The sequence below is a fragment of the Neopsephotus bourkii genome, unplaced genomic scaffold (genome assembly GCF_033783945.1).
Source record: "Neopsephotus bourkii isolate Nb327-2 ecotype Australia unplaced genomic scaffold, CSIRO-AGI_Nbou_v1 NB_620, whole genome shotgun sequence".
In the NCBI taxonomy this organism is placed as follows: Eukaryota; Metazoa; Chordata; class Aves; order Psittaciformes; family Psittacidae; genus Neopsephotus; species Neopsephotus bourkii.
This window is the reverse complement of record NW_026901120.1, coordinates 1,296,404-1,319,514: the sequence shown is the minus strand read 5'-3', so window position 1 is coordinate 1,319,514 and position 23,111 is coordinate 1,296,404. Positions and strand designations below refer to the sequence as shown.

General features: G+C 41.1%; 1 protein-coding gene across 2 annotated transcripts in view; it reads left to right on the top strand.

Annotated features, from left to right (window-relative positions):
• Positions 1–23,111, top strand: part of TRPC7 (transient receptor potential cation channel subfamily C member 7) — a 76,088-nt gene that overhangs the window by 43,045 nt on the left and 9,932 nt on the right. For both annotated transcript variants that reach the window (XM_061352052.1, XM_061352054.1), the window contains 5 exons: positions 3,499–3,663; positions 7,688–7,904; positions 13,614–13,847; positions 16,005–16,269; positions 21,889–22,084. In XM_061352052.1, coding sequence (XP_061208036.1) covers positions 3,499–3,663; positions 7,688–7,904; positions 13,614–13,847; positions 16,005–16,269; positions 21,889–22,084 — 1,077 coding nt within the window. The remainder of the gene's footprint in view (positions 1–3,498; positions 3,664–7,687; positions 7,905–13,613; positions 13,848–16,004; positions 16,270–21,888; positions 22,085–23,111) is intronic.

Here is a 23,111-nt window from a genome sequence, read left to right as displayed (position 1 = left end):
CTTTGCTTGAGTGCTCAGATCCTGATGAATTACTTCTATCAGCTTGGAGGGGACTCGCTCTGTCCAGGAGATAAAGCACTTAATGCTTTTTAAATGGCTCTTTTTGGACTCACACAACCCCCTCTACTGCCAGTGCTTCCATTTCAATCAGTGATATCTCTCCCTTCTGCACAGCCCCAGCCACAGGGGTCTTGTTGCAAAGCTGTCTGCCTTTCTCTTCTTCAGGGCTGCAGCACAGGAGGAGCCACAGTTTGCCCCTAAAAGCTTCCCAGTGTGGTTTTCCAGTTCTACAGAAAGGAAAATAGCATTTAATGGGAAGTTTGAAAAAGCACAGCAGCATTTAGGCATCTGAAATGCAGCACATCACCAGTTTTCATTGCAACCTGAAGCATTCTGCCTTGAAGCTTTTGTAACAAACTCTGTTTTTTAATTTGCCTATGACACTAAGCAAAGTATTAGTGTAATCTTTAACTTGGTGTCAGTGCCCGTTCCCAGAGAAGGGGGAAAGTTGAATGGCTCTGTAATGTCTCTGATGAGATCTAAGTTCAGTGTCTGATATGTTAATAGAGAGAAGGCTGGTGTTGTCCAAGGGCTCACTGACGTTAGCCCCACATGGAGTATTGCATCCAGCTCTGAAGCACCCAGCATAAGTGGACGTGGAGGCCACAAAGATGCCGCAAGGGCTGGAGCACCTCTGCTGTGAAGAGAGGCTGAGAGAGCTGGGCTTGTGGAGCCTGGAGAAGGGTCCTTAAGGAGAAACCTTAGAGCAGCTCCAGTGCCTAAAGGGGCTGCAGGAAAACCGGAGAGGGGCTTGGGACATGGGCCTGTAGGGACAGGGCAAGGGGAATGGCTTGAACCTGCCAGAGGGGAGACTGAGCTGAGCTCTTAGGCAGAAGCTCTTCCCTGTGAGGGTGCTGAGGCGCTGGCACAGGGTGCCCAGAGAAGCTGTGGCTGCCCCATCGCTGGCAGTGCTCAAGGCCAGGTTGAACACAGGGGCTTGGAGCAAGCTGCTCCAGTGGAAGGGGTCCCTGCCCATGGCAGGGGTTGGAACTGCTTTAAGGTCCCTTCAACCCAAACCATTCTAGGATTCTGTGAATATCTGATGGAGCAAACATAATGTAAAACTGTACTGCTTGCTGTAAGCAAATAACAGATCAAAACTCATTCATGTTCTTTCTTATCCTGTTCTTATTTTTCTCTCAGTTTTTGTAATAATTAGGGTAAGATGAACAGCATAAAGGCTCTGTGGCACACTGCCAATCTTGAACAAGATAAATTGTTCCACTGAACGTAGTTTTATGGCAATTCCTGCTTGATTTTCCTATATTTGTATTTTCATTGTAGCTGTTCCCAGACAGGGGAAAAACTGAACATATCAAAAAGTCCTATGAGTTCTCTGAAATGCCAATCAGAAAAAGTCTATGACTCTCTGATGGCCAAGGCCAGCTGAATCTTTTTGTCTAAATCAATTCACATAATGCAATGAACACTTACAAGAGCAGGCAGAAGCCTGACTGTTGCTTTCACCCTTCAACTCAGAAGTCTGCACATCTACCGGTGTCATTTTCCTTTCCATGTTGAATTGATCATATCTGAAAATGCACTTTACAAAGGGAATCAATTCTGTGCTTTGCTTCCACTTCATCTTTCTGTCCATTTGCCAGAAAGATAATAAGCCCTAGCAACAATAGCGCAAACATGAACACTGGGCGTTAGGAAATGCTTCCTTGCAAGACTGCTGTCATCACCTCAACCTTAAACTTTGGATGCTCAGAAGGGCTGGGACTGATGATTTATAGAATATCTTTAGAAATCTTTCTTCTTTTTTTTTTTTGAAAGCAGCTTGTAAGAAAGTGTATTAAAATGTTAACATTTCCAGGAAAAGATTCCGAAGACAAAAGAGGCTAAAAGCACCTATCAAATATCTTCACTCTGATAGATTTATTCAGTGGAAGGGGTAAAATCTTTTCTATTTTGTTCATTTTGAGAAATGCAGACCCCAAAGCGTAATTCATCTGAAGAAGCACATTTTAAATAGCTGCTAATGTGCTGTTACAGAAGGAAATGTGCTATTCCACGGCAATCCTAATTACTGTGCAACTGTATTTCATTCTGCACTAGCAATGAACCGATCATTTAAACTCGCAGTAATGGTTTTGTTATTATGCAAACATCTAGAAAAGGGTCCATTAAATTCGCTATTTGATCATGGGTTCTTAGATAGTGAAGATGAAATCACAGTTTGAATATTCTCTCCTTTTCAGTCCAAATAAAACTACAGGCTACAGCTGAAATTCCTCTGCCTGGTTGCACCTTAAAGGGCTGAAGCTGGGCAATGGGGCAGCTTCCAGATGTGGTCTGTGCCCACCTTGCCAAGCAGGGGCAACAGCAGCCACAAAGGCCCTTACTAACCTCTGCTTTTCCTTCTCTATTCCTTTCTGTTCCCCCTTCATCCTCCCCTTCTGGAACAGTGGAGGGTTTTACGTTTCCCTCCCAAGAACATTTATTCAGCCACACAACTCATAAATGAAACACTGGGTTCTGCTAGTGCAAGCAGCTGCATTAGCAACTTATTTATATTTTGTCTTTTCTTTCAGCTTTTTTGCCTTTTAATTACCTTCCTTTGTGATTAAGGGCAGTCACATCCTAAATTCAATCACCCTGAAGAACAATATGAAATGAAGAAGTTTAATGTTTTATTATAAAACTCTTCCAGGGGATCCAGTGATTCTGTAATTTTGCTATTAAGAAATTGCCCTTTTCAGTTGTCTGCTGCTCCCCTTTCCTTTTTCCCCTGAACAATAAACTGAAGAACATTCTCAGTTGCAGGATACAAAACGCGTACTTTCTGTACCAGAGCACCACAGCTTTTCTTTCTGCTTTTCAATTTGTCATTTTGTCTGATCAGTAAAGAATGAGCTGTCATTTTTTGAGAGGAACTCTGAGATAAAGCATTCAAAGTAGGAGAATACCAGCCAGACCTCTTACAATTTACAGGAGAAGGAGAGCTGGGTGGAATTGTTCACTTTGGGTCCATATGCAGTGAATAGAACAATATCATGCTAGCGCTGTGTTGAACTACTATTTCAATGGCCTCTTTAGCAAGTTATCAGAGGTTTCTTTCAGCTTGACATCAAAGTGCCTCTCTGTTCCTCTTCTGAATCTCCATATAGACTCTTACCTCAAGAGGTAATTTGCCCACAGAGCACTTTGTCAGTGCTGGCCACTGATGGATGCTGGGTTTTGGTCTAGTCCATCTGCTGTCTGCCAAAACCCTTATCTAGAGAAGGCAAAAAGCAGGAATCAGACACCTTCTGCCAAGTTCCTGGGGATTTTGGGTGCCTGGTTTGCAGCTCTCTGCTTGTGAAACCGTAAGCTATGTTGGACAACAAAGACATGCTTTGTCTTGTTCCACTGGCAATTTCATCAGGTTATCCACTGAAATCTCATCCTCTTCAGACAATGCTCCTGATACTTCTGTTTCTGTTTCTCTTACAGTTTGTTGCTCATCCCAACTGCCAGCAGCAATTGCTCACCATGTGGTATGAAAACCTCTCAGGCTTACGGCAGCAATCTATAGCTGTGAAGTTCTTGGCCGTCTTTGGGGTCTCCATTGGCTTGCCCTTCCTTGCCATAGCCTACTGGATCGCTCCCTGCAGCAAGGTACAAACTCATTAAGGTGCATGGCTTTTATGGTGTGAATGAAGTCACATGTTTTTCTGGAACATGGTTGGGAAGTGGTTCATGCTATCCTCTAAGATTGCCCCAGAGGAAATAAAGCTTGTGGTGTTGCCTGATATACACAAATGGAGCTATTAGACATGGTTTGAGGTTCATATTTACATGTAAAATAGGTGGCATGAGGGGAGAAGAGGGTAAGATGGTGAGTGACAAGAAAAGAATAGGAGCAAGAAATAGATAGGAGATAACAACGTGGCAGTGGGATGAAAAAAGAATGGAAGAACCACCAAAATGGGAAATAACTAAAGAAGTTTTTTATTGCCCTTTTAGTTAACTCTGATGTTTAAGCTCATTCCTTTTTATGTACTTTTTTTTTAAGTACATAAAGCCTTATTCAGAGCTTCTTCCTTTTCCTTCTTTCTGATCTTGTATTTTTAGTTAGTGGAGCATTATTATGGCACACATGCCTGAAACTTTGGCAAGCCCCAGGGGACTGCTTAGTTCTGCAGAGAAGACTAGACCTAGTCGTACAATCTTTAGGATTTTGAGGGAAAAGATTATGAGACTTGGAAAATTGCCATGTACCTAAATAGGGCTGTACTACAGCTCACAGCATCAGACAGAGCAGAAGAGTTTGCCAAGACCTAGAGGTCAAAGAACCAGAGCCAACTATTAGCTTAGTTAAAAGCTTGAGTGCTCTGTGGTGTGAAATCCATAGTGAGTTTTCCATCCTGTAAGGATCTGTTCTTCAGGATAAATACATGTGTGTCTGACTGATACTGCTCTTGCTACGGAAGGATGGGGAGGCAGGGTAGATCATTTTGCATTCAGCAATAGCCAGTAACATCATCCATTATTACAAGGTAGAGGTCTTCAACAGGAGGCTTATCAGAGGTACTGAAATTTGATCAAAATGAACCCTGGCACTGCTAATGTATTCAGGCTTCAAAGCATCTCCTTCCATTTCCTTTAAAAGCCAGTGGGGAATCCTTTCTAAATTTGTCAAGTCCAAGAAATTATAGATCCATGGATTGGTATTAAGGAAAGGCTGTAATTTGAAAAGATTTATGTTAGTGCAATCAGAAAACCCGTCTGCAAACAGTCTTGCAGAACATCTGATGATAAAGCATGTTTAATGCTTGTTATCCTCCAGAATATCTTCAAGGAAAGTACATTCTGTTAGAAGAATTGAGTTTGCAACTGAGCTTGTAAGTCTTGTTCTGCACAGAGCTGTCTTTATTAAAACCAATTTTAGTGTCAGGGGTTCGTTCACCTCTGCATGCACAAACTGTTGACAAGACGTGCAGAGTGTCAGCCCATCCTATCCTGAAATATCTCTGCTGACTCACCCATCTCATGGAGACCATGTCAGTGAAATGAACTGTTGCTTGGTATGTCAGTGTCCAAAATGTGTTTCACTGGTGATCAAAATAGAAAAAAGATAGAATGGAAAAATTGCACCGTCTGCTGCCCAAAAATGAAATAGCAAGAGCAAGTGAGACTGGACTGTGCAGAACTTCAACAGCTTCTTGCCTCTCTCCAATGTTATAACACTGGCAGTGGTTGCTTACACACAGCTCTCATTGCCTGGGTTGTTCATGTAGCCATGCCAGGGATTTATGGACTGAAGGTCTCGCTGTGACAGACTGCATTGTTTAAGCACCAAACCTGAATAGCTCACTTCACCTAAAGCTGGACCTCTATCTTTCTACTCTGGGTAATTCCCTCCCCAGCTGAGCTACATAAATTTACTGCAATATTTTTTATGCTTTGCTGTGAGCATGATATTGATAATATTAATGTCTTTTTTCCTTATGATGTTTCTGTCTTTATTTGTTCTTGTCTCTTTGAATGGAGATTAATTTGCACTTGGAAAACTTGGTTTCCATATCACGTTTTATATATTTTCATTTTGACATGTCTGCACATTTCAGTATATTCCTATAATATAGATAGGATACTAAGTCATGAAATGGGCTGTTCTTTTAAGAGTGAACCTATGTATTCACAGTGTCAGTGTTTCTGTCTTAACAGTGACAGGCAGGCACTTCCCTGCAATCCCAATTTGATGGAAGATGATGTTTTGATTTTTAAAAGTAATTGAGAAATTGATACGTCCGAGTAGTTACACACCTTGAGTTTAACTGTATCATGTTGCTTGAAAAATACATCTTGTTGTCTTAAAGCATTAGGCTGACAGGAGGAATTGATGCTCCATTAATTTATTACAGAATATTCTAGTCAACGCATTGGCATCCTGTAGCTCTTAGCTAAAAATCAGATTTCTGAGAAGATATTGAAAAGCATCAGCTCAATAAAAAATTGTAAGCTTTCCACCCTAATACAGGGAATAAAATGCTGATGTAACACTGACTAAAGGCAGACTTTTGTTAAATCAGTAGAGAACCGAGTGAAATTACCCACAGAATTCATTTGGTTCTGTAATGTATGTGATTATTTCTCTGATAACCAAAGCTACACTACTTTAATCTCAGGTCCCTTTTTAAAGTTTCTGTAGACAGCAAAAAATTAAGTATTTGGAGATAATTCCTAGTTCAATAGACAGTGCTGCTTCTTTATTAGTGAATTCAGGGTAGCAATGAGTCCTGTACAGATTGATAATGCACTTTCTTAAACCTTTGTTGGAAAAGCCCCATATACTTATAGTTATTCCTCTTTACTCTTGCAATTTGAACTCTCTCAGACAGGAAAACATTTGAGATTATGACATAACAATTAGGACATTGTTCAAACACATCCCATCACCCATCAGCTCCGTACTGAGAATGTAAATTCTGCTACAAAGCGTAAATCTACACAACACCAGCTGTAAGAAGCTGCTGAGGACTCACGTTACACCAAGCTTTATGGCAGAGGGGTGAACCAGCATCACAAGTGTTGGGATTGGTTCAACATACTTCATTTATTCCTACATCTGCCATAATATTCCTAGAGAAAATTAAAGAAACTTGGGGTTTGATTGAGTGTGATATCTACTTACTTAAATACCTTCTTATTGGCCTCAGAAAAGAGAGAACCTGTTAATAAGGGGGTTTATTATCAAGTCAGTAGATATTAAGAAAATGATAAGGATATTATGTCATCAATGGAAATGAATCAATGAATAATATAGTGCAAAAAGGTCCCATTTGCTTTGAGGTGGTTTTGGAAAGGGCACATACAGGGTGGCACTTCCAGTCTATTGTGTCCAGCACCGCAGGCATCAGTTCCTGTGCCCCTAAAAATGCTTCTACTCTGACAGCTTTCTGGAGTAACATTTTCTTAGGTCACAGAAAACATAAAATGAAAAAGTGTTATTTAAATTAATTAATAAAGAAAGCTTTTCAAGAAGAATGGGATCAATATTAACTATAGTGAAGGAATCTGCTGCTGTGATTCTTGGCTTAATGTCTTGAAATAAATCTTTGTGTTCTTCAGAGTGAATCTTGAGCTTTTGTAGTAATAACAAGAGGAGACTGTCATATCAAAGTGTATTACAAACATTAAAGGATACTTAAACTGAAGGCTATTTTCTACACATTGTTAATGAACCAAGAATTCAACATTAATAAATTATTATAATATATAACAATGATGTAAGGATGGGAAGAAGACCCATCATTAGGATTTATATTCCCACACATGAGTACATTCATACAACATGTATACACACAAGCATGTCTCGTATATAAATGTCCTGTCTTTTCATTTTCCATTTGCCATATGGCCAGGACAATTAGATATTATATTTGTTTATAAAGGAGCAACATAAGATACTGCCATGCATAGAAAATCATCCAAGGGGCATAATTTAAACTGCCAATGCATGATGTCTAGTAATAGCAGAGAACAACATGAACAAATCAAAGCCACATTTAGTTCATAGTCTGGAAATCTTTTCTGAATCCTTTTCACCATGGTCAAATGGTTCCAACTTCTATAGAAACATCCTTTTAGGAGGTAAATAAGGGAAAATAGATCTTATGTCTTGTATGTTTCGTTGCAGCTGGGTCGGACCCTCCGAAGTCCTTTCATGAAGTTTGTGGCACATGCAGTTTCTTTCACAATCTTCCTTGGACTGTTAGTAGTGAATGCATCAGATCGGTTTGAAGGAGTGAAAAATCTCCCCAACGAGACCATCACGGATCATCCAAAACAAATATTTAGAGTCAAAACAACTCAGTTCTCATGGACAGAATTGCTGATCATGAAGTGGGTACTGGGTAAGCAAAACCAAAGTGTCTATGAGTCCTCCAAGATCGAAGAAGACTTTGATCTTGGTCACCGCTTTTGAAGATACTGAATGATGTTTAGCAAATTCTCACTTTCCTGATTTTCCATGTTGAATGCCATAGGGGTTGTTTGTTTGCCTCTTGGTGTAATCATTGCATCTTAAAATAAGTAATATAGTCATAGAAACTCGTAGCTTTGCTGTTAAGACATTGCTATATCAAAAGTGAGCAGAAAGAAATGTGTTCACTGGGATGTGGGTGACCACCAAACTCTTTTATTACCCTGCTATGACATCTGTTTATATTAAGGATTAATGAGCCTCGATCTTCACTGAACTGAATAACCTCTGGTTCTTCATCTGCAAAATGGGTATTTATTTTCTTGTAAGCTATAGATGTCCTTGTAATGAACTCTGAGACCTAGTGATGAAAACTGTTAGGTTTAGAAGGGTTGGATTTTATAAAATCCATTGTATGTATCGTTACTGGTGAAGGAACAGCACAGAGTTCACATCTTTTAAAAGGAATTCAGTTATCCAGCAATTATAAAGTAGGGTTTCATATGGATAAACCCTTCAAGTGCAAAAGTATGTCACATGCACAGCTTAAACTTCCAGGGAGTTTTAGGCAAATTCAGGTATATTACTTTTCCTATAGGCATAATTTATTCCTGGCAGGTCAGCAATCTTGAACCATTCGTCCAAACAAGCTCAGAAGGATTTATTGGGAAATTGAGCCTACCAAACCTGCAGAATCTTTCCTGCCTCTTCTGTATCTATTTTTACTCACCACCATGATCTTGATTCTCTTCTTGGAGCAAATTCCACTGTTCCAAAAATACCAATGGCATTAAACACCCTTGAAAAATAGGATAAGGCTGCTCTATCTGATGGCTTCCTAGGCACCATTTCTTTGTTCCCTGTCTCCACAATAATCAGAACCCCATACAGGATATTAGGTTAGAAAATACGGAATAGATGCCAGACTGGATAAAGTAAGTCTGTAAGATGCATTTTAAAAATGATACTAAAACAGTTGGACCAAGATGATTAGATTTTAGATCAGGTATTCTTTTCTTATAGGTACTAGATATCTGCCTGCCTGGTAACTTCCTGAGAGATGAAAAAGAAAACATTTAATTTAAAGCTAAGGTTTTCACTTTTCTGGGAGAGGAAAGGCGATTCATTGTACAGATTGCTGAATATAATGAGATTTTCTAATGACTGCCTACATCAGCACTGGCAATATTCTCTGGCCATTTTACCTGTCTCCCCACATAAAGCCTTCAAATAATGGTTCAGCAATGCTATGGTGAAAGTTTGATGCACGTGGCTTGCAGATAGCTGTCACAGGGGCTTTGCCATTTGTTGAGCTCCAAAGTGACCTTAAAGCACTGTAAAAGTGCTAAAGGGGGAGGACTGCCCAGCATTTTTGGTGCAAAAATCTTACAGGTATTATAAATATCCATATAGAAGTAGAAATATAATCAAATAAATGTAGATTTTATAAAGAAATATCACAGGTAAAGCTGCCAAGAAATTATTTTCCAAAGAGACAAATGGAAATACAAAGTTTATGCTAAAGTATAACAAATTTAACTCTTGTGTACTAAATGCACAGCTGTATTTAAATCTACCCGACAAAACCTGCAGTTGCTGTCTCCAGACTAAACAGTGTATGTGTGCTACCTTTAGTTTGTTTCATAGTATGATCAAAAAGTGTAATTTTATTTATTCTCAGCCTGTAAATCGCTTCCTTCTGTTTCTCTTCTTTCTCCTTCCTCCTTCACACTGTGGCAGCAGTGATGAATGCTGATAACACATTACTGGCTCCAACAATAGCAGGCCGGTTTTGAGAAATTAGCTTACAGGTCCCTGATCTTGGTTCTTTTTTGGGGAGAAAATTGGCTGTCTGCGTTATCTGCCTGTCAACCATGAAATTATGATGCACATTCAGAACAGCCTTATTCGAGGAGAATGTGTTACATTAGCATAGCGTAGTGTGGCCACAAGCAAGCACAACCTGTAATAGCAGTCCCTGCAATTTGTCTTGCTGGAGATATTGAAAACTGATCCATGTGTGTGTATCTTAAGAGAAAACTACCAGTAGGAGAATTTCAGACTGGGATTATGCAAAATGATACCAATGCCATTTCCTGCTCCCAGCTACTTGTAATGGAGGTGGGTAATGGAGTAAATCGAGCAGGGGCAGTGACTTTCAGCCAGGCAAGCACTTCATCCTGCTCCAGAAATCCATATAAGAGGCTTTACTTTCCATTAGCCTGCACCTCCAAAATGGCTATAGAGCATTGTTGAATCAGACAGGTAATGCTGGTAGCCCATTTAACATCCCCACAAGCAGCCAGACAGCATTTTAGGTGGGAGAATGCCTTTTTGGTCTCACTCCTCTTTGTTATGAAAAAGCATCCAAGAGCTACAGATTGTTAATCTGTTAGTGCAGAGAAAAAGCATTCTATTGTGCTCTGAGAGGAGAACTTGCCCCCTTATACATGGGACACAGCAATTTCAGCTAAAGCATCTGTGGCTGATTGTATACCTTGGCTACCTCTTCTTTTCTCTCCCATTCAAGTGAGGAAGGCTGTGATTTTCCTTGTGCACAACAGGAACAAGAGTGAGCATTGAAAGCAGGGAGGTTTATTTAGATAAAATCCCCACTGCAGAAGCAGCCAAAGTAGCAGTTAAGCCCTGGGTAGACACAGTCTGAGCACAAGTCTCTCTCTTAATCCAACAGCCCTTGATGGATCCAGGAAGGCTCAAAGTCAGCTCTGCAACATCATCTGCTTGTGATTTATGTACCAGGCCAGTGACTATAAAACTCAAACTGTTCCTTTCTGTGCACAGGTGGTGAGCAGTGCTTCTTGTACACTTCCATTTTTCTTCCAGACGGGCTGTGCCTGCAGCTTGACTCTATTGTGAAAAGAGTGGTTGGGATCACTCAAAGAATCACCATCAGCAATGGCAGCAAAGTGATTTAAATACAAATTTATAGAAGTGTGATTCAACAGAATTTGATGCAAGATTCATTCTACTCCATACAAAAGGAAATGGTGTCAGAACTGATAATGATTTATACAGAATCAAGCTTAAGTGTTTTATACAGAATTAGACCAATGTGATGTGTACAGCAACTGGGGATGTAAGGGAAGAAGGAGGATCCTTCTGTTGAGTCTTGAGGTTCAGAACAGACCCTGTTGCTTTCTAAACTCCTGACAGAACACAGATGCAGCTGGATCTAGTCTGAGTGTCACACTTGGTCAACAGTATTCATTTAAAGGGTTACAAGTGTCATTTAGCAGCAGTTTGCAGTTCTAAGGTGAATCACAAGTTTTCTAGCAACACTTGATTATGAAGGCTAATGTACACACACTTGCAATTAAATATCTAAACCAAGACAGGCAGATATGTATACACATACACACACATATATATACACATACACTCACATAGGTATGCATATAAATATTTATATATATGTATAAAGGGTCCTGTTAAAAACTTCCCTTGGGTGCAGTGAAAATACATCAGCTTTGTCAGCATTCCTCAATGGGCAAAAGGTTGAGTATCAGTGAGCAGAAGTAATGGCCCAAGTAGAGTCCTCCTGTGTCCCACTCAGAGAGAGCTGAGTCACAGCCTTCCGGGGTCCCAGAGAGCTCAAAGGTCCTCTCTCTTGGGACAATTAAGCTGCTTATATCCCACTTCCCTGTGTGTCAAACTCTGGGAAACGACCTCTCCCAGAAGCACTGAGACCTCAGAAACACCATACTGGAATGTAATTACATCGGGGCAAATCTGCTTTGCCTCATCACCTTCCCTTATTTCTTACATCTCATCTTAAGTCTCATCCCGTGAATTTCAGCTGCTTTTTCTCTTCTCGCTCTTTCTTAAGGAGAAGCTTCGAATTATTCTCCCACAATGTATATACAATTACACAGGAGTTCTGACCAAGTAATTACTGTAACTTTTCTTCTTGTCCTGAACAGACATTTTTCCATGTGTATGGATAAAAAATGATTGCCACACCGTTGACGAAAAGAATGATGTAAATTACAGTCCAATAGTGTGATACTTCCGCAAAGTGATTCTAATTTTAGTCAGTCTACTCAGTTTTAGACATTTCTTCATTAATCTGTGACTTAGGTATATTAAGTGACTAAGATTAGAAATAAATGTGGATGGGAGAGTTAATATTTAAACCAGAAAAGACATTTTGGGCACCAGTGAACAAGTGCTTTGGTGGGCAATGTTACCACTCGTGATATTTCCAGAAGGGCTTTAGTACCTTTGTACAACATGTATGCGTAATGCATAGGACAAATGGCTCCTACGTATCACTTCTAGAATACTTTTTTAAGCTAGAAATGTTTCTTCAATATTTTATCCTGGCTCCAGGACACTTCCTGAGAAACCGATTCTTCCACCTTGTCCCTGAAGCTATTTATTATTAAATCTTACTCGTGGTGCATGACAGCTTGGGATGAAGTTCCTGCTTCCAGTCTGCCATGCACTTGAGGACTCAAGAAGAGCTGGGATGCTCCTCTCCTGCTCTCCTTCTGGCTCTGCTCAACACTCAGGAGACCTCTGGCTCTCTCCCAAGACAGATCTATATGGAGCAGAACCTATAGCAACATATATGTTGAGGGACCTGGGTGGAGATTCCAGGTCTATGGAGGGCACCCGCTGTTCCTTGGCCAATGGTAGTATCAATAGTGTAGCTTTCTTTTTCTCTCAAATCCTTCCCCATGCAAGGACTGACAGCAGGAGCTCTTCATTCCTCCATCCTCCAGCTAGGTTCTCTCTGACTTGTTTCCTTCCCTATAACTCTGTCTTCAGCTGCATCTCTTGGGACATCACGTGCTTCCAGGAGTCTCTGAAGTAGCCAAGCAAATGCAATTACATGCCACACCACGAGAGCTTCCAGCAAAGAGGATGAAGCAGAGTTCACAGAAAGGACAAGGCTGCAGGAGGCCACATGGAAATTGGCAGACACTGCTCCTGCTTGGTTAAATGTGAATTTTACTGCTGCTATGGAAACAGGATTCAATAGAGTGCAGGAAATATTTATCAGTGGGTTAAATATTCTGCTATTTTAGCTATTCAGAAGCAAGATCCTGGCTCTGAAGCCCTGCTGTGATTGAAATTTGGGCAAGTTGGTGAATTTGACCTGAGCTCTTGGCTCCAGTTTGCCTGCTGAATTCACCTGTCCTCGCCAGCACTCCCAGTAGAATATGCATGTCAAATGCTTGAATTATCTGGGTTTGGTGCTTAGGTTTATCCGAGCCTATTGTCAGAAAGATCCTAATTTCAGTGTTTTCAAAGTTGTAGTTCAGACTTGAACATATGAAAACTCATTGCTATTTTTTCCAGATAGATCAGCAGTAGGATTTTCTATTGTCCTCACTATTTCTGATCTGTGCTTTCTCTGACATCACCAGGAATCTACTATACCATTGACTAATATAGTGAAATCTTGACATTTCTACCTCATAATGCACAAAGGAAACATAAGCTTAAAGTTTTGATGATTTTTAGAAGTTTATGCAGACCATTCTCAAGAAATTTGGTTCAATTGAAGAGTCATTTGCTTGTTTTAGAAGATACTGTTAGCCAGGGAGCAGGTCTGCCCGAATACAAAAAGCACCTTCTGTGTTTGCCCGTTAAATGTGGTCTGTCCTTTCCGCAGGCATGATATGGTCAGAGTGCAAGGAGATCTGGGAAGAGGGTCCACGCGAATACGTGGTGCACCTCTGGAACCTGCTGGACTTTGGGATGCTCTCCATCTTCGTGGCATCGTTCACTGCCAGGTTCATGGCTTTTCTCAAAGCAACTGAAGCACAACAGTACGTAGATCAGTACGTTCAAGATGATGACCTCAATAATGTCACCCTTCCCCCTGAAGTTGCTTATTTTACTTATGGTAAGATGCTTTTTGCTATCTAATGCTTCCAGTTTTCTAAGGCTAATGTGTGGCAGTGCTGAAAGCAGCTTTCTTTTTGTGATATTTATGTGGCTTTTTTTCTGATTAAACCAAATTATTCTGCTTAGATCTACCCATTCCAGCCATCTTCCTGAAGAGTCAGAAAGAAACTGAGATCTGAGCCTCATTCAGTCTCTGATCTTATGTTACGGCCACATTCAGGTCAATCACATCCTCATATAATAGCTTGAGCAATAAATAATCAGGAACTGATAGTGAGTAGAATATAATTTAAATTACAGATTAATGAACCTGCTTGGCTTTCCAAATGTGAGAGGAGGGAGATGTGTGAATATACGTAGGATCTGGAGCTGCATTTCTAGCTGTTGGTGCACTCTGCACCTCTGTTACATACAACAGCTGTATAATGGGAATACAAAATCCAATTACACCCATAAAGTTCTGCTCCTCCAAGAGAAAAACTATTTTTGGAGAGCCTATATCATCTGCTAGCATTTGGAAATGCGAGCAGCAACATAGCCTTTAAACATCCTTTTTGATGGCTGAAATGGTTTCACTTTGATACTCATAAATAAATAGAGCTTTGCACCTCAGTGTGGGGACTGGATTCATTGCATGCCTCTGCAAGCTTCAGATATAACCCTGAGCAAAATCCATGGGGATTCCCACCATTGTGCACAGCCATGGGCTCAGCTTCCTGCCTGGTGTGTAAGCTTCCTTCTCCCTGCCAAGCCAAACAGGAGGCCACTGCGATGGTAGATCATAGAATCATAAAATGGAAAGGACCTTAAGACCATCCAGTTCCAACCCCCCTGCCATGGGCAGGGACACCTCACACTAAACCATGGCACCCAAGGCTTTGTCCAGCCTGGCCTTGAACACTGCCAGGGATGGAGCATTCACAACCTCCCTGGGCAACCCATTCCAGTGCCTCACCACCCTCACAGGAAAGAACTTCTTCCTTATACCCAATCTAAACTTCCCCTGTTTAAGTTTTAACCCCTTACCCCTTGTCCTATCCCTACAGTCCCTAATGAAGAGTCCCTCCCCAGCATCCCTATAGGCCCCCTTCAGATACTGGAAGGCTGCTTTCAGGTCTCCATGCAGCCTTCTCCAGGCTGAACAGCCCCAACTTTCTCAGCCTATCTTGATATGGGAGGTGCTCCAGTCCGCTGATCATCCTCATGGCCTTTCTCTGGACTTGTTGATGTGTGACTTGATGATGATGTGGTTTTCTTCTCTGTGGTTTGCTGCTGACCCATTTAAAGTAAGTTCATGACACTAAGGTGCAAAGGGTCCAGAGCAGAATGTCACAACCAGATCCTGCGAATGCCTCCATCAGCTGCTTTTCCTTTGGTTCACATTACTGCAAACGATGCCTAAGTTTACTTCTGTGTTGCATATTTTAACTCTGACTTACAATCTTTTCATCAAGAAGCTCAGTTGATGCAAGGAAACTTACAAGCTGTATTAATATAAATGTTCAAATTTTGAGTAGATAAAATAAATGATGCATATCTGGTTATCACCAAGAAGCTTTTTGATCTAGGAATATTAGAGTGACTAGACTGCAAAGATTGGTTTTAATTTAAAGTTAACATGAAAATGGTACACTTGATAGTTATATCTGCTCTATCTGAAAGATTATGAACTTTCTTATCTAATGGTAGAGATAGAGATCTCAGTCTCCCTAATGCTTCCTTTCCAAATATTGACACGGTGCCATATATCCAAATCTATAGCTAAATTCCACTGTGGTGGTTTTGGTTCTGCATCACAAGAGCTTCAGATGGAAAAGGCACTGATGTACAAGTTGGAAACAGAAAATACCAACTTTGTTTAAAGCCAAGCTGTTTATTTGTTGTGTGGCTTTGGTAAATCCCAGTGACTTGCTCGTTTCTCATTTTTGCCGTGTAAAAACCACAACTAATTCTTCTCACCTATATTTGTACAGCATGCTGAGGACTTCAGTGACCAGTGACTTGTTGACTTCAGTGACTTGTTCCAAAACTCTTTTTTTTTCCTTTAACTCCTGCCCAAATGCAAGGTTCAGTCTTCACAAAGGGCTCATTTTTCATAACAGCTTCCACCTAACACTTTTTGTTACTAATACCTAGTGTACATGTATTGTTTTAGCCAGGAACAAGTGGCTTCCCTCGGATCCTCAGATCATTTCAGAAGGACTGTATGCAATAGCTGTGGTACTCAGCTTCTCCCGCATTGCTTACATTCTTCCAGCCAACGAAAGCTTCGGTCCCCTGCAGATCTCTTTGGGGAGGACTGTGAAGGATATCTTCAAGTTCATGGTCATCTTCATCATGGTGTTCCTGGCCTTTATGATTGGAATGTTCAATCTCTACTCCTACTACCTTGGTGCAAAATACAACCCTGCCTTTACAACGTGAGTACCCATGGAAAAGCAGCTGGGTTTTACAGGGGTCCATCTACTCTGGTCCGTTGTTGCTGCAAGGTCTGCTCAGATAGTTGTTAATACAGCTGTGTGGGGAAATCACATCCAGATTTCACCTGGAACCTTATGCCACAGCATCAAGGCCTGATCACAGGGAGATGTGTAGCTCAGAAATGGTTATTTCTCAAAATCAAAATAACAGATCAGGAAAATGTGCGAGACATCCGGTATAATGAGTCAAGAGTAGTGGGGAAGAGGTTTAGTGGGGAAGAGGTTAGACTTAAGGTTATTGTTCTTAAAACTGCAAGCCTAAATGTACGTAAAATAAGGGAGAATTTTGCCTGCCTGAGGTTGGTTTTAGGATACCACCTGAGCGCAGCTGCAGTTATTAGCTGCAGTTATTAAGTGCACATCTGCAGAGCCAGCTGCCAGTTATGATGCTCTAAAGAGCAACTAAAATCAGGGTGTCTAGGATGTGTTTTTTAAATCCTGAGTAGGAACTTTCCATCAAAAGCCATGTGAAAGCCTTGGGGACATGATTGGGACTTGCCTTCCCACACACCCGTCTGTGAGGGAAGAGGAAATCTTGGCATAATGTTTTCCCTTCACCTTCTCTAACGTGCCATACAGTGAGCTGGGGTTTAGCTCATAGCCCCTCTAGGAGAATTGACCTTTTCAGCATTGTTTCTACCCCGCAGGTGCCTGTTTCCTTCCAAATGCACAGCAGCCAGTTTTATCACACCACCCTCGTGTGCAATATGTACCCTGTAACATGGTGTCTACTTTCTCCAATTGAGCCAAATGTGCCCTCTAGACCTTTCCTGTAACCTCAAGATACATTTTAATGGAAGGATTTATGAGGCCAGATGCAATTACATTTATCTGTGCTTGGTAGTAATGTAGAAGAAAATTGGGTGTGTGGGATGTGACTTGCTTATTTGAGGACAGGGAGATGCCCTTGAAGCACAAGACTTAATAAGAAGTTGAGCTGATACCATCCTTGACTGCCTGGTGGCACAGTAACCCTTGGTTATGGTATTCCCAGGCACATTACTAGAGAACAGTCACTGACTAATTCCAGTCTCTGATGCAATGCAGTTCAATAACTTTCTCATTAGCACTCATTACCTAAATGGATCTTCCAATAGGTGCTATTTTTGATGGCAATAATGAGCAAACATTGACTAAAATCATGATTGCTCACTGGAGTAAAAATTACTTAAATGCCCAAGGGATGTTTAGATCAGGGAGAGTCTTGACAAAAGGCAGTGCTTTTCCTCCTTCACTTCAACCTGCTGACTACTTATTCTGGAGGGACTTCAAGTTGTTATGAGCATAAATTTCCCTTTAAGAATGTGGAAGAGTTTCAGATAGACTTACTTTCTTCTGATTATTTAAACATACGGGAGCGTCAAATGACAATCAGTGAAAATGAGCCCTTTCATCATGCGAAACAAAGAGAATAGATTAACACTCATCCCAAAAATCCTTCTCAAATGCTTCATTCAACAACCTAGAAACCCTGAGGTACAGTCTCAAACACTTTTAATAAGCTAATTACGAGGTTATAGTGGCAGATGGGCAGCTACCAGCCCTAGCAATGTTTCCTTCTCTATTTTTCATGAGCTGCCCATGGGCCTTGCTGAAGGTGCTGGGCTCCTTCTGTCATTAACTTGTTTATGGAAAGAAGAAAGATTTCAGTATGAGAGCTGAATAGGGAACTCAAATGTTCATTCATTGAAAATTCAGTGGGACAAAAGGATCACGCTTACTTTGGTGTCCCCATAACCATGCTGTGACTTCAGAGGTGTTGCTGAATGCCTTTCCTGGTGGTATGTTTGTGAATTCTGATGAAGATGGGTGAAATCTTACAAAAAAGCAGGCTTTATACTCAGAAATGTGGCTGTTCACCTATTGGGCCCAATTCCCAGAGGTCACTTGGCTAGACATGAGCGAAAAAGACACACTGAATCTGTGCACTGATTGATTGTGGCCCCTTTCAAAGGGCATTGAATTGATAGCTCACTGAGTAGCCTCAGGGAGAAACCTTAGGCAAACAGCTACTCACTGAAATAACTTTGAATTACACATTTAAGAGAACCACAGCTTCCCAGGACAGGATACAGGAAGAAAAGGGTGTACATTTGTCCAGATAACACTCAGAGGGGGTTTCTTGCTGAGATCTAATAGTGAGAGTGAATGTTTGGTGAACTTAGCTTTCATCTTTCCTTGATATTGCACTTTTGAGATCACGTCTGTTTTGCTTGTGTTGCCATTTACAGAGTAAGTGTGTGGCACCCCAGTGGCCTCTGAACCCAGTTATTGTGCAAAGGTTTTGTCATTTCTTCCATTTTAATGTTCTGGATGTAAAGGAACCAAAGACGCTGTGGACTTGGCTTCACCCAGTTAAATACAGAGGTTATTTCACTAAGCGGGTATACTTTCAAACTGCTTGGAAGTTCTGCAATGCTGAAAAGTCGACCAGTTTCCACGACAGTTGCAACCAACCCCAGCTATGTTTATCTGTTTATTGCAAGCTGTGTACAGAACACAGCTCTTGAAACAGCCTGTAATTAAGAACAGGCTATGCAAACAAAATCAGAATGAAGGCAGGGCTGATTGTGTTCGTCTTGCTTTCCGCATCACAAATCAGGCTGAAGGCTACAACAGGAGGTTTTCTGTCTCCCTTTCCCCAAAGGGAAATGTGACTCATTGCTCGGTGCCAATGTTACTTCGAGGCTTGAAGGCTTTTTCCTTCTCATTTGCCTTTATCAAAATGCAATATTTGTGTAGATTATAATGACTGCATCGCTTTTCTGGCAGTGTTAAATCTCAACCAATCAGTTAATGAAGTAAGCCTGAAAGGATGCCTGAAGCTTTCTTAGAAAGGACACAAGATTGACATGAAATCATAGCCTTGCTGAGATCTGTTTTGATGAACAGCACACTGCTGTTTAGAAAAGCGAGGCAAATCTGCAACAAGACGGTTGCTTATGGTCTGTTTTCTTCCTTGATGCAATATCCTGGTTTAACTTTTACAGGACTGTGTGTATTGAAACAAAAAAGACTCTCTTCTCTCTTCCCACTGCAACAGTTAGCTCTAGCACAGCAGAGAGAGCTTGCAGTGTACCCATGTCTATTAGGGGTATTGCCACTTCGTTTGTCTGCCTTTGAGAAGGCTAAAACACCCACTGACCTTGCAGGGAGGGGGTATATTGCTTAGCTGGCAATGATGGGGCACGTCAGCATCTTGGAGTCTTTGAGAACTTGGCTTCAGGCATCCTTGTCTCGTGTTTTAGTGGCAGGTTCTGAACAAATAACCCCAGCTGATGTTCCCTGCGACCTGTGCCAAATCTCATGCAATTTGGCAGTAATCTAAAAGGGAGAAGGAAAGAATCATCCAGCCTTTTTGGAGGGTAAGGATGGATTAGTACAAGCTCTCCTTAGAAATGTTTCTTCTATAAGAGGAGGACTGCTTCTGCATAGGAGCATTGCTAAGCACCCTTTTTGGGATGCTACAGATCAGGTCCACCTCTAGCACCACTTTCCCAGTCCCATCGCCATCAGCACCAGTCCCTCACCCTTACTGACACTGAAACAAGGATTATGGACATGTGCATGGAACCTGGCACCCTGGCACTTGCCTGCTTCTTTTGCAGTGATCGGGGCAGACAAGGCCACTCACGGTCCTTAATTAACTTTTCAAGGAGAACCTGGCATCACTCCAGTACAAAGGTTAATGCTTAAGCTGCCGAAAAGGAGCGGAGTTGACAAGTTGTATTAAAATCTGCCTGCAGGGAGGAAAGCAAAGGGAACCTTTCCAAATTAGAAAGGGAAGGTTAATAGCAGGGTGCAGCTGGGATCAAGGCTGGGGGTTATGGCTTTTACTGCTTTGATAAGCGACTTAGGTGGTGGGTTTCAAAGTCACCGATTTCTGGTGTTATATGTGTTCCTTAACTGGAATGTACAGAATAAGCACTGGCCAGATTGCTACCATAAAACAAGGGTATCTGACACATTCATGACAGCTTCATTTTGGTGCAGATGAGGGCAGGAGACAAGAGCAGAGTGCTACAGTGGAAGAAATGTCCAGAAAGAGGAAAAGTGATGGCACTTGTTTGCAGCACAGTTACAGCTCATCCCACAAATGCTATCTCTGCATGGTGTCCCAGTCTGGTGCAGAACAACAAGAGGAGGAGAAGATGGTATCTTTGACTAAAGACAAAGCCACATCTTAAATGAAGTTGTTCAACATCTATTTGAAACACCACCCAAGATTACTCCCCACAAGTTAATGCAGTTATACTAGCTGAGAATGATACCTAATTTTTTACTGCAGCCATACTACTACTTATAAATAGAACATAGAATACCATATGGTGGGAGATAAATACCAGTTTGCTTGGGCAGAAAGGAACTGCCCAGTGCTGTGCACCAGCCTTTCAAAGGGTTGAAATTAATTTATCTTGCTTTTATACATGGTGTAATTGATACTGCAGATGATGTAAAGCTCATTGTTCCCTTAGGATACGCCACAGTTTGTGTCTATAATCTGTTTTTATAAACAGATTTAGCAGGATTAGGCTGTCACCCCAGTACAAAGCTGTTCATCAAAACAGTTTGTCAATGGCATTGTTTTCTTAGGGGTGTTTAAGTCCTGGCAGGCAGGGGGAGAGCAGGCAGTTAACTCTTAACATGCTCAGTGTTGTTCAGGGAAGGCAAAATCACTTGTAAATTAAAAATGCACCAGCATCACTTCTTTCTTCCTTTTCAGCTGTGGTTGCTCCTCTCTGCCTGTTACAGCTTTGACTCCTCTGAATCAGGCTCTTCTTTTGACCTGTCAATCCAGCTGCATCCTTTCCAGCCATGCTTCTCCTTGTCCTTGGCTTATTCCCCTTTTTTACCTGCCTATCTTTCAACCTTGTTTTCCTCTGTTCCTTTCTAATTTCAAGCAAGGGTCATAAGTCAAAATGCCTCTCTGCAACATCTCCTACCACTCCTTAATCGCAGATCTGTGCTACAGATGCTTGGGCATCTGGTTTGTTTAGAGTCTTGAAGCAAGGTGGAAAGAAAATAGACTACGATCTGGCTATATTTGCACTCTGTGTTCTTCATATTAAATCAGAACATTTCATTCACTTCTTCTGGGTAAAATGTAATGCTTCTCTTCTGCCCTGGAAACTGCATATAAGGTGGAAAGTCAGACTAGGTTCCTCCTTTCCCTTCCCTGGTAATCTTCGCCTGTGTTCTCTGGATGAGGAAAAGGTGAGTGAGTGGAAGTAAAAAGCCTTACCCTAAAAGTTTCAAACTCTGAGTTGCCCATGGAGAAGTCATCCTTAATAAGGTCACAAAATCCAAGTGGCAAATAATGCCCCTGAGAGAACAGATGGAGCAAAATGGGGAAGCTGTAATTTTATAGTATTAATCGGAAATCCTATTTCCTTACCAAATCAGGGAATATTTGGCATACCCCTGGGTGATGGTTAATGGCTCACAATGCCTGTGCCAAGGCATCATATTTATATTGCTGGATTGCTGCTTTTATTATTAGCATTTTGCCAGGCTTACCTGGTGCCAACTCTCTAAAGTGATTGTTTCCTTTATTTTTAGGGTAGAAGAAAGTTTTAAAACCTTATTCTGGTCAATATTTGGCTTATCTGAAGTGATATCTGTGGTGCTGAAGTACGATCACAAATTCATTGAGAATATTGGATATGTACTCTATGGAGTATATAATGTGACTATGGTGGTGGTGCTGCTTAATATGCTAATAGCCATGATCAACAACTCCTACCAGGAAATTGAGGTAAGATAAGAAATTAGATTACATACTCAATGTACTTAATTATCAATGATAATGGAAAGGTTAAAAACCAAGGAAGTTGTAGCTTATTCCAAGGTTAGTGTGCTTACAGTGTGCGAATTTAAGGCTGTGTCAGTCCCCGTATTAAAACTGAATTAATAATTCACAATAAATCATTTTTAGAACAATTTCAACTTCCTTTTTTTAATGACCTTCTGTGAGTAAATCCAATTTCCTTTACATGTATTTAATGAAAGTGCTTTGTGATATTTTTCACTCGCTGTGCTGGCTGTGCTGATTTATCCACGTGTTACCTTAGCTGCATCGTTCGCTTATGATAGAGTGATACTTCTTTCTTTCCACCCTGTTCACTGCTGAAACACTCAGGTCCTTATGGGTCTAAAGCTCATATGCATACTTAAAGTTCCCAATTTTCCAAATACCAGGCATAGCAACACAACTGCATGGACATTCACAAAAAACTGTCTTTAAAGGGTATGAACACAGCCCTCAAGGAATATGAATGGGTTTCTGCAGAATGGTGTTTGCAGGGTTTACCCAGCCTTGTTCAGTAGTATAACTATTAGCAGACTGGATTTGCTAAATGCTTTGGACTTAAACAACTCTCTGCTAATGTGAATAAAGGCATAAGAAATACATTATTTGGATAATGCTAATGCTGAGTCACCTCTTCTGATTTGTTAAATGTCACACTTCTGCAGCAGGGCTTGTATTAATGATTTGTTCTCATCTCCCTTAGAACTTGACACTGCAAAACCCAGAGCTAGAACTATTTTGACTGATTCACCCATGTAGTGCAAATGAATTCTACCTATCTTGTGCGTGCTGTAACTAAGTCTAAATGTCAGAGAGAGCTTACCTGTGTTCTCTGCCCCAGAAGCTTTTTCTGCATGCAGAAAGCAATGTATCCAAAGGTTTCTAATCATTTAAGATACAGCATCTTCCTGAATCCTCTTCTGCTGAAACAAGATTCACTTCTGAAGGGGTCACAGCCTCTTACTGCATTTTC